At 43.3% G+C, this 18,404-nt stretch overlaps 1 protein-coding gene and 1 long non-coding RNA gene across 4 annotated transcripts in view; one reads left to right on the top strand and one right to left on the bottom strand.

Annotated features, from left to right (window-relative positions):
* Nucleotides 1–7,027, top strand: part of LOC138765681 (tetraspanin-15-like) — a 113,209-nt gene extending 106,182 nt beyond the window's left edge. For all 3 annotated transcript variants that reach the window (XM_069942666.1, XM_069942676.1, XM_069942656.1), the window contains 2 exons: nucleotides 1,514–1,630; nucleotides 3,781–7,027. In XM_069942666.1, coding sequence (XP_069798767.1) covers nucleotides 1,514–1,630; nucleotides 3,781–3,990 — 327 coding nt within the window. In that variant the 3' untranslated portion in view covers nucleotides 3,991–7,027. The remainder of the gene's footprint in view (nucleotides 1–1,513; nucleotides 1,631–3,780) is intronic.
* On the bottom strand, nucleotides 98–18,034 carry LOC138765698 (uncharacterized). The gene is made up of 4 exons (XR_011358624.1): nucleotides 17,868–18,034; nucleotides 12,537–12,733; nucleotides 812–933; nucleotides 98–293 (listed from the first exon to the last, which is right to left on the bottom strand). It is a non-coding gene; the product is annotated as an uncharacterized lncRNA (long non-coding RNA).
* Nucleotides 18,035–18,404: the final 370 nt, after the last annotated feature.

Here is an 18,404-nt window from a genome sequence, read left to right as displayed (position 1 = left end):
CGGTTACACTTTCAGACATCCCAAAGAAGTCGGTGAATATCATTGTAGGAAGTGTGACATAAGTAGCTTGGCTTCTAACAATCACAATGTAGTCGTTGCTGATTAGATGATTTACTCCTGTGTTCCCCAGGGTCACCTTGGTACATTAGGCAAATGCTCCTGCTTTACATAGTGTATGAGGAGGAAGAGGGTCACACAGGTAGGGATAGACGTAAGCAAAAGGCATGACCTCCTTGACGACACTAGAGCTCAAAAAGTTGGAATGCCTGTTACTCTAGTTATGGATCATTGATCTACAATATATAAACAATCAGAAACCAATATATAAAAAAAAATAAAAAAAATAACAGAAAATCATTAAATGGCCCAGAAACAGAAAGTTCTGATACTAGAAAATTTATGAATACACAGAAAAAGTTATGATCTAAAACGAACAATGGAGGACGTTCTGACCATTCGCCATTCATACATATCCATGTATTGCGTCCTGTCTACATGTATATTTTTTCTACAGGGCACAATGCATTATTACAGGAAAATCAATAATTCATTTTCAGGTAATGCGTTCGTCAGTCCTGTGAATTGCAGCTATTATTTGTATGTCTGACATCTGGTAACTCAGCCGAATAGCTATGTATACTGTAAGTGCTGATCTGTATGCCTGAAGTCTGGCGCACATAGCTGTGCTTAGTAATGTAAGAAGTAAAGTGCATTAGTTAATGCGATTCATTGATTATATTAAGGGAAATCAACAGTAGAACAAAAGTCATTGATCCCACAATGGTGTCTGTGAGTCTAATGGTGTATTTACCATAGAGATGAGACTGAAGACTGCCATAAGATGTGCTGCTTCCTCTACTTGCCATAACGTTGTCATAGCTGCTGTCCCTAGGGGGAGCTCTCTGCATACTGGTTCCCACTTCTGGCCTGTGACTGGGTGAAAAGATGAAGATGGCAGGATTGGGGACCTTCAATAAGCACCGACCTTCCATGACTACCCCTGTCACTTCACAATTATGTCACAGGAAGGGGGTAGTCAGGGGAGCAGGAAGAAGCCCATATTGTACAAACCAGTGTATTTAAAGGGGTTATACAGTGCTACAAAAACATGGCCACTTTCTTTAACACCACTTTCGTCTCCAGTTCAGGTGCAGTTTGCAATTAAGCTCCATTCAAGAGACAAGAGTGGGGCTGTCTCTGGAAGAAAGTGGCCATGTTTTTGTAGCGCTGGATAACCCCTTTAACTTGCTTCATGTTAGAATATACCAGCATAGATTTATGACAAACAAAGGAGAACTTTTGTACAGGATTAGAAAACAGCTGCTTTCTTCTAAACCTTTGTCCTTGGGGTTGTGTATGCTGTTACAGCTGAGCTCCATTCACATTAGAGCAAATCGGCAACAATCCAGGGATAGTTGTATAGCAGTTCCCCATAACAGCCATGTTTTTTAACCCCTCAGTGATGATCTAAAGTCCATATCACTGAATTATGTTTTATTTTCTCCTTTTTTAGAGGCTTGATGTTGCGAATATCATCCATGTCCGAGGATGCATCCATGCTGTGGGCTTGTGGTTAAATGATAATTTTGGAATAACTTTTGGTTTAGTAGCGGCCGTACTGGCCCCTCAGGTAATGTGGCATTTGTGTATTGTCATTTGTGTTTTTGTACATTACATATAACCCGGGTGCTGATCATCTTTTTAAAGGGGTTATCCAGCACTACAAAAACATGGCCACTTTTCCCCATCTCTTGTCTCCAGATTGGGTGGGGTTTCAAACTCCGTTCCATTAACCCCTTAACGACATAGGGCGTATATTTACACCCTGATGCCGTTAGGGACGTTCAGAGCGGGGCCGCGTGGCGGCCGCGCTCTGAACCGCGGTGGTCCCGGGTGCCGCTTGTAGACCGGGACCGCAGGTATTAGCGGGCATGGTCCGATCGCCGTGCCCGCTAATACAGTAATCAGATGCAGCTGTCAAAGTTGACAGCTGCATCCGATTACCGGACGCAGCGTCATCCCTGGTGTCTAGTGGGGAGATCGCTCCTCCGGGATGTTACCCCGGAGGAGCGATCTCCGTAACTGAAGCCGGCCAGGGACCGCTCCAAGATGGCGCCGTCCCCGACTCGGCACTCGTTTACTTCCGGCTGCAGCAGTTCGAAATTGGCTCTGTCCTTAAGGGGTTAAAGTTAATGGAGCTTAATTGCAAACCACACCTGAACTGGAGACAAGAGAGGGGGAAAAGTGGCCATGTTTTTGTAGCGCTGGATAACCCCTTTAATGCTTTTGTAGGTGAAAAATGAAAAGCAGGTGTGGAGTATTATTTTCTAGAGGTTGCTCATTTGCAGTTAGGGGGGCACTGGGAGAAGTCTCCACCAAACCTTAAAAAACATTTGATGTGTCATACAGGTTTGATTAGTCAGGATGGCATAGAATCACTATAGCACCATACTCCAGCAACAAGAGAGAAGCGCTCAGTCCTGTGCTTCTCCAGGCTTTATCTAGCAATTAGTGGTAATCTAAACACCCTGACCATTCAGAATTTTTTGCATGTCTATGTGACATACCAAGGAATATAGGATGTCCAGCCGCACCAATAGATCAGTGGGTATTCAGAATAGGTCAGCAGGATGCACATCGGGGGTTCACAATCCCATAAGGTGTAATATAACATCAAAGAAATACAAAGTTCAACAGCATCCATGGTGAAAGAAATCCAATGTTTATTCAGCCAAGTGTCCTAGAACGTTTTGAGCAGTAATGGCCGAAACGTATAAACATTGGATTTCTTTTACTGTGGTTGCTATTGAAACACAACAATCAGCCAATGATCGTTGTCATCGGCTGATCGTTGATATAGAATTTGACCTATAATTGTCGGGCGCCAACCGTGCATCGCTACATGTAATAGCGGTGCACGGCCGGCATCTGACGATATGCAAACAGAATACATTACCTATCTATACTGCAGGGCTCCTCTTGGGCTCTGCTTCTCCCCAGGTGCCGCACGCTGCAGCTTCAGAGCGGTCTGTCTGAGCTGACAGGCCGCTCAGCCAATCACTTGCCGGGCCAGTGATTGGCTGAGCCAGGCCGCTCTGAAGCTGCAGCGTGCGGCACCCGGGGATGAGCAGAGTGCAGGAGAAGCCCTACAGCATGGACAGGTAATGGATGCCATTTAAAGCAAGGGCTGCAAGGACATCAGTAACGATGTCCCTGCAGCCCTTGCTAAACGATTATCGGGCCGTGTAATAGGCCCATTAAATGCGCGCCGATCTATCAGATCAGTGCTTGTTTACAGTTATTATCAGGTCCCATCGGGCCTAAGGGTTACAGAAAATAGGGATCCATGAAGTTTAAGGCCGCCCCTCATATTCTTAGTGTTCTTGGTGGCACCCATCATTGGTACCAACATCACTGTACATTATTGGAGCCTCCACCTAAATCTCTAACATATGTGCCCACAAATTAATCCATTGCCCTGATGGTCTTGTAGGCCAAATCCTAACGTCCTTGTTGCATCATCCTTTGATGCAGTATTCATCCACTCACTAATTTTGTACTTGTCCGCCTGCTGCTCTAGAGGTCTAGCTGGGTAACTGCAATCACATTGGGTACTCCATCAGGTAGTGACCATTGCAGCCAGTTACTGGCGGTTCTTTGCCATACATGCAACCATCCGGGGTGTGACCTCATTTCTGGTTTTGATGACCTGTTTTGTGATCTCTGTATATCTCCATATATAACTATATATATAACCTTGTGACTTTTTTTCTATCACAGGCTCTAGGAATTGGATTGTCCTATCTGTTTTGGACAAAACTCAAGGATATTTGTAGTGCTTATGATGAGGTTGACTTCCGGTTCCTGAAGCTAAAAGAATTTAACTTTAAGGAGCTGGACCTGAGTGGAGCTGGCTGTTGTCTCTGCTTACCAAGGGAAGAAGGCTACCTCCCAGTCAATACGGACAGTGATGATGAGAAAGCAAGCTAGAAGATCATTCAGCGCGTCCAAAACCCTCTGGGAATAAGCAGTCCCAACCATGGCCCTTAAAGGGAATGTCTTAAGAATTTTAACAGATTCTGTTTTATTTAAGAAACAGTGCCACTCTCTTTCACAGGCTGTGTCTGGTATTGCAGCTCAGGCACACTCACTTGATCTTGGTCTACCCATTTAACAAGACTGGAAAACCAATAGACTATGCCAATCAGTAAGGCATAGTAAGGATTTTTATAATGCAATAAAAAAGAAGCAACTTGACCTTCGCGTACCTGGGACACCCACGTACCCAATGTTTACATTTATGTGTAATAATTATTGTATATAATTTAGTTAGAAGGGATTGAATGTTCCTTGTGTTCCAGCCTAGATAGTCCTTTGTAGAATTGTAAGTTATACTTTTTTGCTTAGAAAAGCAATATTTTAGTGATGCTCAGGGTTATATCTTGAGCCTGTGACTTTGCAGCCTGTGACTTTGCAAGTGTTAGAGGGGTTTGTCCAAGATTAGAAAACCGTGGCTGCTTTCTTCCAAAACCAGCATCAAAGCCAGTGATATTTTCGGAAGGAAGCAGCCGTGTTTTTCTAGTCTTGCTCTAGGCACGAATACTGTAGATCTCCTATGTTTCCTTCCTGTGCACTATAACCCTGGTGCATGCTTTCAGATATAGAACACAAGTGCTTTGTGGCATATATGAGTCAAAACAAGTAGTCTAAGGCACTTACTGAGCCATAAGTATTAGTAACATAAGAAGCCAATGTGTATATTAATTGTAGTGATGGTGCAATAACATATGGAAACAAGTGTGCAAAAGACAGTGGTTATTTCCATAGTGACTAGTCGTAATTAGTGATAAGCAAATTTGCTGAAAGTTGAGTCTCGGAAACATTAGTCAGAACCTGAACACTTGGCATCTGGAATCTGGATTTACGAAGCATACGCCAGGACGAAGGTGCAGATTCACCCCTTCTCCCTGGCGTACACCCCGCTCGCCCGATGGGTGGGCTGGCAAAGCTTGTAGGGGCGTGATACGGCGGGGTGGAGGCGTGGCCTCCTCCCGCGCCTCATTTGTCATGATTTACGCCTGCTCGCAAGATCACAATCTACACCTGCTTCCAGCAGGTGTAGATTTCGTACGCCGGCGCAGATTCGGGGGCCCGGCCGAATTCACTAAGAGGCGTGCACCTCTTAGTGTATCCTGTCGGGGAAAAGGGGACGGTGCCTAATATAAATCTTCGTAAATCCCCCCCATTGTATACACTCCGTCCGGGATTCCTAGTGGCCGCACAAAAAACTGTTATGTCAGTTTTGTGGGGCCGCACTCTCCAATGTCGGATTTGGTGAATTGGGATGCAGGTGCACATGGAAGTGCCTGCATCCCAATTCAGCACAAATGAAGATCATCCGGCCGGGATGATCTTCACTGACACCGGACGTTCTTTGACCCGGCCCGGGTAACAGAATGGACTTACAATGTGTGAACCCAGCCTATAGCTGTATCCATGCTTTTTAGGACTCCCTAGGGCGGCATCCAATTTCTCCAGACATCGGGAGTCAAATGCGGAGCGTTCAGGTTTGGCTGAATGTTTTCCAAGCTTTGCAAGCAACTTTAAAAGGAAATCTGCTTCTAGAAAACCCTTAAAGTTGGAATTTTACTGCTATGGGTATAACCACTGTTCCTATGTACTTTTTTCTGTGTATGTTACTCATTGTACTCTACTGTGGTTAGTCTCTTTGTAGTCAATAACCAGGCCAGGTAGTATCACCAGAAAGCAAAATTTAGTGCCTGCAATGAGGACTCGGTACAAAGTTTGGTTATGGACAAGAGTTAACAGTAATAAACTAAGATCACTTGGACTTAATGAAATCTAAAGGATGTTTCACAGTTCATTCAAGTTGCTTCACCATTTGTGTCAGTATAGTAGAGCGAAGACTTAAACAGTTTCAGAGCTGAACAAATGATGCCGAGAACTCAGAATCCTGTTCAGTAGCAAATTGTGCACTGAACATGTGAATGCCTTTTTACGTTGTTTCCTACTTCTTTCTAACAGATTCAGCAAGGGATGAAATTACTGCAGGGTCAGACTACACAGGTTTGTTATGTTGTCTGTTACCATGGAGACACACTGGATCTGCCGAATTGTTTTTTTTAGTACAGCTCCTCTGCAGATCTAACAGTTTCTAGTAAGAACCCCTAACCGTTGAATGTGTACAGAAACATCACAATGGGGGAAATGTATCAAACATGGTGTAAAGTAGAACTGGCTCAGTCCACGTCCAATCAAATTCCACGTTTCATTCCTCACAGAGTCTTTGGAAAATGAAAGGTGGAATCTGATTGGTTGCTAGGGGCAACTGAGCCAGTTTCACTTTACACCATGTTTGATAAATCTTCCCAAATGTGTATTAAATTCTTGACTCAACACTAGATGTCAGGACATTCAGTCTAGCCGCACTTAGAAGACAGCAATATGCACTTTTTGGCTTGTTAGAGAAATTAAAGCGAGATCTCATCATGAAGCATGTATCGCCTGTTTACTGGATAGTTATATTTGCTAGATTGATGATTGTCCACAACCTCACACAGTACCTACTGTATGCAACTTCATTCAGGAAACCAGCACCTAAAGCTGACTGTAGATGTAGAGCAGTGGCGGGGAACCTTCTGCCCTTTAGCTGTCGCAAAACCACAATTTGGCCTGGACAGCCAAAGGCTGGCCATTGAAGTCGCTTGGATAAGTATTGAAACATCTTTAAGATTTCTAAACCATTCTAGCTGATCTTGATTTATCTGGATAAGTGAATACCTGTACCTGCAGCTTCTTAGAGGCTTCACCCAGTGTCTAATCTTTGTCATGGACAAGTTTTTCGTTTGGGATAAATTTTTTTAATTTAATAAATTTAGAATGTTTGTCGTGTTTTTGTTTTTTTTTTTTTATTTGTGTGAATTATATTAGGTACTTTTTATTTATAAAATTTGTATTTTTTACATGCTTTTTATATGGAGAAATAAAACAAAGCATTGCCAATCAACTTTTGTATATTGTGTGAGTGTTTTTTAAGGGTGTTCATTTGCACATAAATATCAATATAGAATAGAAACTGTTCCGTAAAGAAGGGGAAAAAAAGTACCATTTAGTGTCACAGAACTTGAGTTTAATTTTACACAGCGAAACCAGAATAAATATTATTTGAAAGGTGAAATTTAAAAAAAAGGTATTTTTCAAGTTTGGGTGGGTTTCCTTTTTTTGCCATTCACCGTGTGGTAAAACCGGCATGTTAGCTATATTCCTCAAGTCAGTACAATTACAATACCCAATTTATATAACTTTTATTTTATTTTAATACTTTTTAAAAATTAAAACATTTAAATGTGTTAAATAAAAGAATAGTGTTTGAAATTGCTTTACTATCTATAGAGCTGTGTGCAATGGCATTTCTGGTGCCATAATCTGTAGTTTTTATTGGTACCACACTTGTGTATATGTGACTTTTTAATAACTTTTTTTCCCTGGATATAATGTGACCAAAAATCAACATTTTTTTTAATTATTTATTTAGAAAAGTTGGTTGATTTTGACTTTTAATATGGGATGGATTTATTTATATCTTTTTTTTTTTTACACTTTTTTTAGGCCCCTCTAGGAGGCTTATGAATAATACCATAATTGCTCATAGGGATCAATGCAGTACTTATGTATTGCATTGATACATCATTTCTGCACTAAATTGCAACCTGTAGACTTTATAGAGGCTTTGGACTGCACTGTGACTGGATCTGCTTCACAATCAATTACCAATTTTCCATAGAGTTTTGAGATCAAGATACAATATTTTTAACATACAATGGTCGTCCTGGAACAAATTAATATTGTAACTTCAAGGGACCACTATATACAGATAATGCACATAGTGATATCACAGTATACTGGTCAGAAACATCTGTAGATAAAGTTAAAGGAGGGTGCACATTGCATTTTTTATGCCCTCTTTTTTTTGTATACTATCTCTGATTCTTTCTGAGCACAGTGTGGAAACAATCTTGCAACAAATGGACTTTGCTTGAACTGGAAACACCTTTTACCTTTTTACATGTTTGACAGGGACAGTACTAAAATAATACACAGTGATAAATGGTACAGAGAATAAACACTGGCATAGAGACTACTGGGCCTTTAGACCCCAGGAGCGAGTGTGACTCCCTGGTAGTAAACAGACAGAAATATTAGGTTACTTATAAGTTTTTGTAAACCAAAAGAAAGTCAGCGGGCACCACCTCTATATACGCGAGTGCTAAACCAATGCATAGAACAACCAAAGTGGTCCAAAAAGGAAAAAGCATATGCACAAAAAGGTAGCACATCAAACAATACTTTATTAGAGACAATACAAAAGTAAAACAAGTACAGGAGCAGTGAAGCTAGAGGGAACAGGCCCTAAGACACCACCCGACATTAAAAACATTAAAAAGCCAAACACGGACCCAGCCTGTGTCCAGGCTGGGACCCCCCAAACTAACCTGACCCTAGACCAAAACACATTAAATGGAGAGCATGTATCCAATAGATAATCCGCATTCTGTAAATAAAGCAGTGTATAAGCAAAAAGGTGCATAAAAATTCACCATGTGTGGTACAGGATGGAGGGGTTGGGTGGGGAGGGAAACATCCCACACATTCCGCTGTCCCACGGCTTCTTCAGGGATAGGCATATCCCTGAGGAAGCCGTGGGATGGCGGAACGCGTGGGATGTTTCCCTCCCCACTCGACCCCTCCATGTTGAACTGCACATGATAAAATCATAACTTTTTGTATTTTTGTGCACTTTTTTGCTTATACACTGCATTATTTACAGAATACGGATTAGCTATAGGATACATGGTCTCCATTTTATGTGTTTTGGTCTAGGGTCAGGTTAGTTTGAGGGGTCCCAGCCTGGACACAAGCTATAGGATACATGCTCTCCATTTTATGTGTTTTGGTCTAGGGTCAGGTTAGTTTGAGGGGTCCCAGCCTGGACACAAGCTGGGTTCATACTGGGTTCTAATACTTTATTAGAGACAATACAAAAGTAAAACAAGTACAGGAGCAGTGGAGCTAGAGGGAACAGGCCCTAAGACACCACCCGACATTAAAAACACTAAAAAGCCAAACACGGACCCAGCCTGCGTCCAGGCTGGGACCCCCCAAACTAACCTGACCCTAGACCAAAACACATTAAATGGAGAGCATGTATCCAATAGATAATCCGCATTCTGTAAATAAAGCAGTGTATAAGCAAAAAGGTGCATAAAAATTCACCATGTGTGGTACAGGATGGAGGGGTTGGGTGGGGAGGGAAACATCCCACACATTCCGCTGTCCCACGGCTTCTTCAGGGATAGGCATATCCCTGAGGAAGCCGTGGGATGGCGGAACGCGTGGGATGTTTCCCTCCCCACTCGACCCCTCCATGTTGAACTGCACATGATAAAATCATAACTTTTTGTATTTTTGTGCACTTTTTTGCTTATACACTGCATTATTTACAGAATACGGATTAGCTATAGGATACATGGTCTCCATTTTATGTGTTTTGGTCTAGGGTCAGGTTAGTTTGAGGGGTCCCAGCCTGGACACAAGCTATAGGATACATGCTCTCCATTTTATGTGTTTTGGTCTAGGGTCAGGTTAGTTTGAGGGGTCCCAGCCTGGACACAAGCTGGGTTCATACTGGGTTCTAATACTTTATTAGAGACAATACAAAAGTAAAACAAGTACAGGAGCAGTGGAGCTAGAGGGAACAGGCCCTAAGACACCACCCGACATTAAAAACACTAAAAAGCCAAACACGGACCCAGCCTGCGTCCAGGCTGGGACCCCCCAAACTAACCTGACCCTAGACCAAAACACATTAAATGGAGAGCATGTATCCTATAGCTAATCCGTATTCTGTAAATAATGCAGTGTATAAGCAAAAAGGTGCATAAAAATTCACCATGTGTGGTACAGGATGGAGGGGTTGGGTGGGGAGGGAAACATCCCACACATTCCGCTGTCCCACGGCTTCTTCAGGGATAGGCATATCCCTGAGGAAGCCGTGGGATGGCGGAACGCGTGGGATGTTTCCCTCCCCACTCGACCCCTCCATGTTGAACTGCACATGATAAACTCATAACTTTTTGTATTTTTGTGCACTTTTTTGCTCATACACTGCATTATTTACAGAATACGGATTAGCTATAGGATACATGCTCTCCATTTTATGTGTTTTGGTCTAGGGTCAGGTTAGTTTGAGGGGTCCCAGCCTGGACACAAGCTGGGTTCATGTTTGACTTTTTAATGTTTTTAGTGTCTGGCAATGTCTTAGGACCCGTCCCCCTGGCTCCACTGCTCCTGTACTTGTTTTACTTTTGTATTAACTCTAAGAAAGTATTGTTTGATGTGCTACCTTTTTGTGCATATGCTTTTTCCTTTTTGGACTACTTAGGCCGGGTTTACATATGTCCGGCGGTGCGGCGGCGTTTCCCTCTGGCGCAGGAGAAAAGCGCCGGAGGGAAACGCATCTTTGAACTGATCCCATTGTTTTCAATGGGATCGTTCAAAATGTGCGGCGGTGAACTAGTGGCCGCCGCATCGCCGGACCGTCGGTGCGTCAGGACGTGTCTTGCAGCGTCCTGACGGACCACCGCTCCGGCGATGCGGCGCCGCAGCCATTATAACGAATAGAACGCTGGATGCCTGGCCGGGCAGGACGCATCCCGTACGGCATCGGCATCCGGCGTTCAGGCGAAGAGGATTGCCTTTGCAGCGCCCGGGGGTCCTGTGAAAGCCCACCCAACAGGGCTGTGTATAACAGTGTAAAATCATACATATATGTAATAAAACCTTTTAAAAATCAATAAAAAGGTGTCCTGTTTTTATTTTTTTTATGCATAAAACTATTTCATTACAGGCAAGGTCGGCTGTAGCTAGCTGTAGGGTCCTACATAGGCCTGTACAGGGAGTAGCTACAGTGCTGAACTACGGTGAACTGTACAGTCTGCATAAGGTACACAAAACATATCTATACCCCTGTGAGCTCCCCATATCATTTATATCCCCCCAGTGTGCTCTCCCCCCTCCCATATAGCCCCCCTGTGAGCTCCCCATAATATTTATATCCCCCCAGTGTGCTCTCCCCCTCCCATATAGCCCCCCTGTGAGCTGTCCCCCCTCCCATATAGCCCCCCTGTGAGCTGTCCCCCCTCCCATATAGCCCCCCTGTGTGCTCTCCCCCCTCCCATATAGCCCCTCTGTGTGCTCTCCCCCTCCCATATAGCCCCCCTGTGTGCTCTCCCCTCCCATATAGCCCCCCTGTGTGCTCTCCCCCCTCCCATATAGCCCCCCTGTGTGCTCTCCCCCCTCCCATATATCCCCCCAGTGTGCTCTCCCCCCTCCTATATAGCCCCCCTGTGTGCTCTCCCCCCTCCCATATAGCCCCCCTGTGTGCTCTCCCCCCTCCCATATAGCCCCCCTGTGTGCTCTCCCCCCTCCCATATATCCCCCCAGTGTGCTCTCCCCCTCCTATATAGCCCCCCTGTGAGCTCTCCCCCCTCCTATATAGCCCCCCTGTCTGCTCTCCCCCCTCCTATATAGCCCCCCTGTCTGCTCTCCCCCCTCCCATATAGCAGGCAAAAATGAGATGTGAACATACCCAAGGGGTCTGCCACTATACTATACTGCAAGTACTTTAAAATCACTTTGAAAATGACAGGAAAACCTATAGGGAAAAGAAATGTCAACTTTATGAGAGCAAATTGTGGCAACTGATGGAAAAAAGGATAGAAAAACTGATGACAACTGATGCATTTTTGGCATCAGTTGTGGTCAGTTTTTAAGCAAAAAACGCAACTGATGCCAACTTATATATGTAAACCCAGCCTTAGTTTTTGACAACATGGTTTAACTGTGAATCCATCGAAGCAAAATTGGTTTAATTTTTCTTTTACTAAAGGCACTAAAGCCGCCTGCCAGTTTTTATACACATCCTGGTCTCCAAATAGAAAGACAAAGTTGTTTAAAGTTTTCCTATGAATTTATCATTAAAGGATATTGAGGGTATGAATTTTTGATGCCGCCTTGTAATTTATAAATCTGTTTAATAAATAATGCTATTGTGCTGTTCACCAGTCAGGAGGTAAATTGATACAAGGCATTGAGTATGATTGTATTCCCTGTATAACACCACTTTACTGTTTGACCTCTTTGCAAATACTTGTGTTTATTTGGAATGATGTGGAGTTACATTGTGGACTATAGCTATATTCATCCATAATTACATAGCTCAAATTTACCAGCATGCCCTGCTGGTTCTTTACACCACTGTATAGAAGTCTGATGTAGGAAAGGTGACATTGTGTACTGTCTAATGTGAATGGGGGCCTCCAGAATGTCCTCCTAGATGATATCAGGGAAAAGGGGAACCAAATGTGTATAATGGATAAGGCTTGCTCCCCCCCCCCCCCCCCAAAAAAAAAAAAAAAAAACACACACAGAAAATATATATATATATATACTTATACCTCCGGTGACGATCGCCATTCGAATTTCCCGCCGGCCGTATCCCAGCCATCTTCGTCCACCGTCACTTCCGAGTCCGGATGTAGTGAATGGGAGAGAGAGAGTGCAGCCTTTTCATTGGCTGGAGCACATGACATGACATGACATGAAGGAGACCAGGACCGCCCCCTGCTGTGATGACATCGACTTTAGATGGCACCTGGAGAAGAGGATCGGGTCGACAGTGATTTAGTAGGTATACTTTATTTAACTTCCGGGGGTGGGGAAGGTTATATAACTTTTGTATAGCGTGTTAATTAGGCAGAAAAAGAAAAATGCCGCACTACCCCTTTAATTCTCCATATCCTAGAGTACACCATATCAAATTATTACAGTGTTTAACCTTGGCACAAATTGTGGGACCGTCCTTGATTTCTTAAGACGTCACCTGGATATTTATAGAACTCGCATTTTCTCCTATTCATAACCTCTACACACCATTTACCATCTCAGAATGTTAATTCATCACGACAGCTGAGATTTCGTGTGTGTTGTGTTTAATAAGAATCACGTACGCTTGGTATATGGGAATCCAATTTTATAATGTAACAATAGCTCAAAGCCTTCTAGTACAAGCATTCCCATTAGGCCCAGATAGTAAAACATGTTACTTCAAGAGCCCGAGACATATTAACACTGAATAAGCAATTTAATAAATGAATTACTGTATAAGTTTAGACTCTAAATAACACAAATGGCTTCAGCCATCACAGCTATACTGTAACTTATTAATGTGAAGAGTCCTAATAGTTTAATTACCAAAGGATAACGCTGTGCGGAGAAAGGATGAGAAGCTCGCATAATAGATCATTTCATTTACAACTCAGCTTTGTCTTTTCCTTTTAACTGTTTACAGTCTGGTAAAATTAGACATTTATTTGACATGTCAGAGAGAGAGGTCAAACGTTTTGATCGATCTGGGTCTGAGTGTTCAAACTGTGACCGATCAGGAGAACGAGCCAGAAGAAGTCTGCATGTCATGCATTCCAGCCTGGATGGACCCATAGACTTACATTATGCGAACGTCCAGGTCACATAACACACAGCCGGGAGAGGAGTCTCAGCATGCCGACCTCTCCAAGCTTGTTCTCCTGATCAGTTACAGTCGGAACACTCAGACCCGGTTTCATAGGCTTGGTATTAGTTCAAGAGAGGCCAATGTTACTAACCATCTCTCTGAGGTCTCATAAAGGGGTACTCCGGCCTGGGGGTATTTTTGAGCTATGGCCGGGGAGGGAGTGGTTATAGACAGGGGCGGTCACTTACCTCCCCGGTTCCAGCATCGGGTCCCGAATCGCACCGCCCCGTACACCCGTCCCAGGACCGGGACCCGACGCTGGAACCGGGGAGTTAAGTGACCGCCGCCGTATATAACCACCCCCTCCCCAGCCATAGCTCAAAAATACCCCCAAGCCGGAGTACCCCTTTAAGGTGGTGAGATGGCATACTGTATTTGATCAAATAGTTTGCTAAGAACCTCATTTTTAAAAATCATGTTTTTATTGTGTGTACGACGGAGGGAGTATATATGGTAAGTATTTGCACTTGCAGGTTGCTGGAGCATTTTATGTTTTTTGTATGACTCACTGACATGTCAAATGTTTTTTCTCATGACAGGTACTCTTAAGGGTTGGGCTCCATTGACCATGACATGCCCTCAAGTCAGCCTTCCTGAGCGTTTTAGTGCAGTGAGTAATTTGAAAATTAAGGTCCAGAAATTGGAAATTCTAACTGTGTCCCTGTGCCTGTGTACTAGACTATGCAAAGCAACATGTCCAGATTGTTTTCCCATTCTGCTGGCATTCTGACTTAAGTATTTGGGGATTCTGCTGTCTACAGTCCTCTCTAAGACTTTTTCTCTTAAAGGGGTTATGCAGCGCTACAAAAACATGGCCACTTTCCCCCTACTGTTGTCTCCAGTTTGGGTGGGGTTTTGAAACTCAGTTCCATTGAAGTAAATGGAGCTTAATTGCAAACCGCACCTGAACTGGAGACAACAATAGGGGGAAAAGTGGCCATGTTTTTGTAGCGCTGCATAACCCCTTTAAGTTTCAATTCAGCATTCTTTTCTTTTGAAATCAACTCTCTCTTGGTTCAGGAAGGTCAACATTTAGAAAATTGACATTCTCCCTAAATTTCTGTATTATTTCCACATTATGCTAAGTTATTACTTGCCTAGCCAGTTGTATCTAAATTTGTATGGGATGGGAGTAGAGATGAGTGAACCTGGCCGAGGTTCGGGTTCTTACAAACCATCAGCATTTGAATCCCACTGTCTTACCAATCCGTGGGGAAGTTGGAGACAGCCCGAGTCGCACCTGGGATACAGGGATACAGCGAGATTCAAATGCCAATGATTCAGGTTCTTCCGAACCTCGGCCAGGTTCACTCATCTCTTGATGGGAGATGTCCTCGCCTTCCACATTTTCTCCTCTTCACTCTCAAGCTCTTGGGTGAGGAAGGTCTCTCCAATTCACCATAAACCACAAGGCTTCTCTCTCTACCTGTATCCTTCCTGATATTTTTCGTAACCAACATTGTAAACTCTAGGTCATCCTGACTCTGGGTCACACTCTCTTGCCACCTCTCCAGATATGGGGAGTGTTTTGGATCCTGAAAAATCCTGAGAAAAAAAATGTATCACACCATCCAGTCTTATAGCATACCTTCTTGAGGAGGTATGGGACAAGTCGGTCAAACAGGCAATTATTCCAGATCACAGATAAACTATTTAAATAATTCGACAGATATTTCATGATAATCATTTAACACACAGGCATATACAGTATATATAATGCAAACGGGTAACTGCACAAAAAGTCTAATCCCAGCATACAGTATAGCGTTTGTATCAAATTAACTTCTTATGACTTTAAACAACACTTAAACCATGTCTCCTATAGCACATCATAAACTGTATATGCCCCCTGGGGTACATTAAACCTCTTTGTGATGAACATGTCAGCTGTTCTTGCATATATACATTAGTAAGTTACTTGTATACCTAATATAACAATAGAATGAACACGTTGGCAACTGGTATCTAGGGATGGTCCAAACCGAGTTCGTACGAACCCGAACCATCCGCAATGATTACCGATGTCTGCCCGCTCCGTGCAGCGGGCGGATCCAGCGGGAGGGACGCCTGGAAAACTGGGATACAGCCATAGCCATAGGCTGTATCCCAGTTTTCCAGCCGTTCCTCCCGCTGTATCCAATGAAGAGAAGTAAAGCAGTGGCCACTCACTATTAAGTGCGATTTTATTTAAGTCCAAACAACCTTTTCACCAGTATACAGGTTAGATCAACGCATTGCTGGTGCATACCACAGACGCTAAAGCTGTTTCGCGCAAACGCACTTCTTCTGACCTTATACTACTTACTTCTCTTCATTGGATGCATGAACTGTTTACATGGTAACACCACCTAAACAGTGCAATGTATGTCTACTAATCCATGAGAGACTGGACTTATCTTATAACTCCTGCGATGCTGAGAGGAAGTGCCAAATTTTCTGCTCTAACTCTTCTCATGGAAGTTGGCAAGTGGACATTGTTATTCCCCTAGACAAAAAGTTCAGTTCTTACACCCTTTCACATTGCCAGAGTGGACAGTGTCAGGCTGTGTAGGGTCACTTTCCATTTATATAGATACTGGTAACACACAATTATCCGTATAAAGTATGTATACAAGATTATACATGGTATAAATGTACACAACTGCAGTTAATCCTTTTCCACTTGCTATGGTTACCTCTCAGAACTGTATGTCTGCAGTGGTATATAGGGGGTTAACCCCGCTGTCCCTGACCCCGGTCCACATATGCGGATGAGCTATCCTGATGGGAGATGAGGTTGTCACATCTTGGAGACTGCTGTAATTGCATAGTGTGTTTGTGTCCCAAACAAATCTGAAAATTAATATCATCATTGAGGAGGAAATGAGAGGATTGTGTCTGGCCGTACGAGATGTGATTGCCGAGATTATTAAAACTAATTTGTTTCATCTCCTACATAATGTATCTCCGCTTCACTTGCTTCAAATGTCAGACCAAACCGAGATGTGTGAATTTAACCCTTTCTCTGGGTAAGGATGACATTGGACATGTAAATTAAGCAGAGCTGTGGCTGCGTGCCATGCATCCTGCCAGGTGATTATGTCAGATGGTATACCTGAATTCAGTTGATTTATCCGGATTACAGAACCATGGGTCGTCTTTGGTAGTGCAGATTAGCTCCACTGGAGTGAATAAACCTGAGGGGAAGTGCCACCAAGCAGCCATGTTTTTCTAAACAGGAGTGACCTCTTTAAGGCACTGAATCTCATCATCTTTGTTAGGACAATGGGAGTAAAAATAATAAATATGCTATACTCCCCTCCCCTGGTCCTCCGCAGCTGAATGAAGTAGAAGCTGAGATCAAGGCAGCTGCTTGGGACCAGGACAGGGAGTAGAGAAGAGCGTAACTGGAGCATGCTTGAGTCCGATTGTTCAGCATTTGAATACCGGTGGCTGAAGAAGTTGGATGCAGCCCTAGGATGTCCTAGAGCACATGGATAAAGCCATAGGCTGTATCCATGTTTCCCAGGACTCATTAGAGCTGCATCCAACTTCTTCAGCCATTGGTATTTAAATACTGAACAATCGGTCTTCACAGCTGAATGGGCATCAGTGGGCATTACCCTTGTGTGTTTCCATTTTAGACAGTGTTGCCGATTGAAATGTTCATTGAGAGTCAATCTGCAGCATGTTCTCATGCAATTGACCTATGATCACCCAGGACAGCATCCCTAGGCACCCTATTACCCACTAACCCACTAGCTCTCTCAGTATGCACAAAGTTTTAAACATGCATTTTTTTCTTTTCTTTTCATTGAATATTAAAAGTTCAGTTTTATTTATCCGTGGGCATAAGGAAACAGGACCTCCCAATAATTTTGCCACTTGCTGACTAATTGTGTGTGTATATACAGTCCTCGGTCCTTTAAATACCAGTCCGTATTTTGTGATTAGCTGTTTCGTGCAAGGCACTTCTACAGACAACCAGGTCGTCTGCAGAAGTGTCTTGCAAGAAACAGCTGTCACAATCAGCATGGAGGTGGCGTGGAAAACCTTCCAATACAGCTTGCTATGAACTGTTTTACCATTGTTTGATGAAGTAAACGTCCTGGTGAGTGCCCTCCTCTATTTTTCTTTTATATGACATTTGTCATTATTCATTGGCTCTTGAGTTGAGGAGCATCCCGATATCATAGTTACCTCAATATCCACTATCCCAATTAAGCATTGAATTCACCTCCATTGTGCGGTGTTCCATGTTATCTGTTGTGCCAGTCGCTTTTTCTACTATTTTGCTTACAGATGATAGTGGTGTCTTATTTATATGCTAGACTTTGGATTCCCTCACTCCTAGTAAATTCAGGTGGCTTTATACTTTTTTCACATATATTTTCCGGATCATCAGGTGCCAAGCTACCTAGAATAGATAAAGCAAAATCCATTAACTTTTAAGGCCTGCCTGCCAATTCACTTAAAGTCTAAGTCCAGAAAAAGAAGATTTTTTTCTATTACATTCATTGAACTCTACTAACCAAAGTTTTACCTGTAAAGATATAGTCGCTAATTCTATCTCCCCCCCCCCCCCCCCCCCCCTGTGGTCTGTAGTGAACGTGTAAATGAGGCTCCTATTAGTCCCTTATTGAGCTCTAACAATGGTTATGGATAGGGCGTAGCAGTCATATAAGAGAATCAGAGGAGTGAGCATGTATATGGGAGAGGGGGGTGAGAAAGCTGTCAGCCACACATCATGAGGGCATTTTCTTAACAATGCAGG

This window comes from Dendropsophus ebraccatus, chromosome 1 (genome assembly GCF_027789765.1).
Source record: "Dendropsophus ebraccatus isolate aDenEbr1 chromosome 1, aDenEbr1.pat, whole genome shotgun sequence".
Taxonomy (NCBI): Eukaryota; Metazoa; Chordata; class Amphibia; order Anura; family Hylidae; genus Dendropsophus; species Dendropsophus ebraccatus.
The sequence above is the reverse complement of the archived record's forward strand: the minus strand, read 5'-3'. Positions and strand labels throughout refer to the sequence as shown.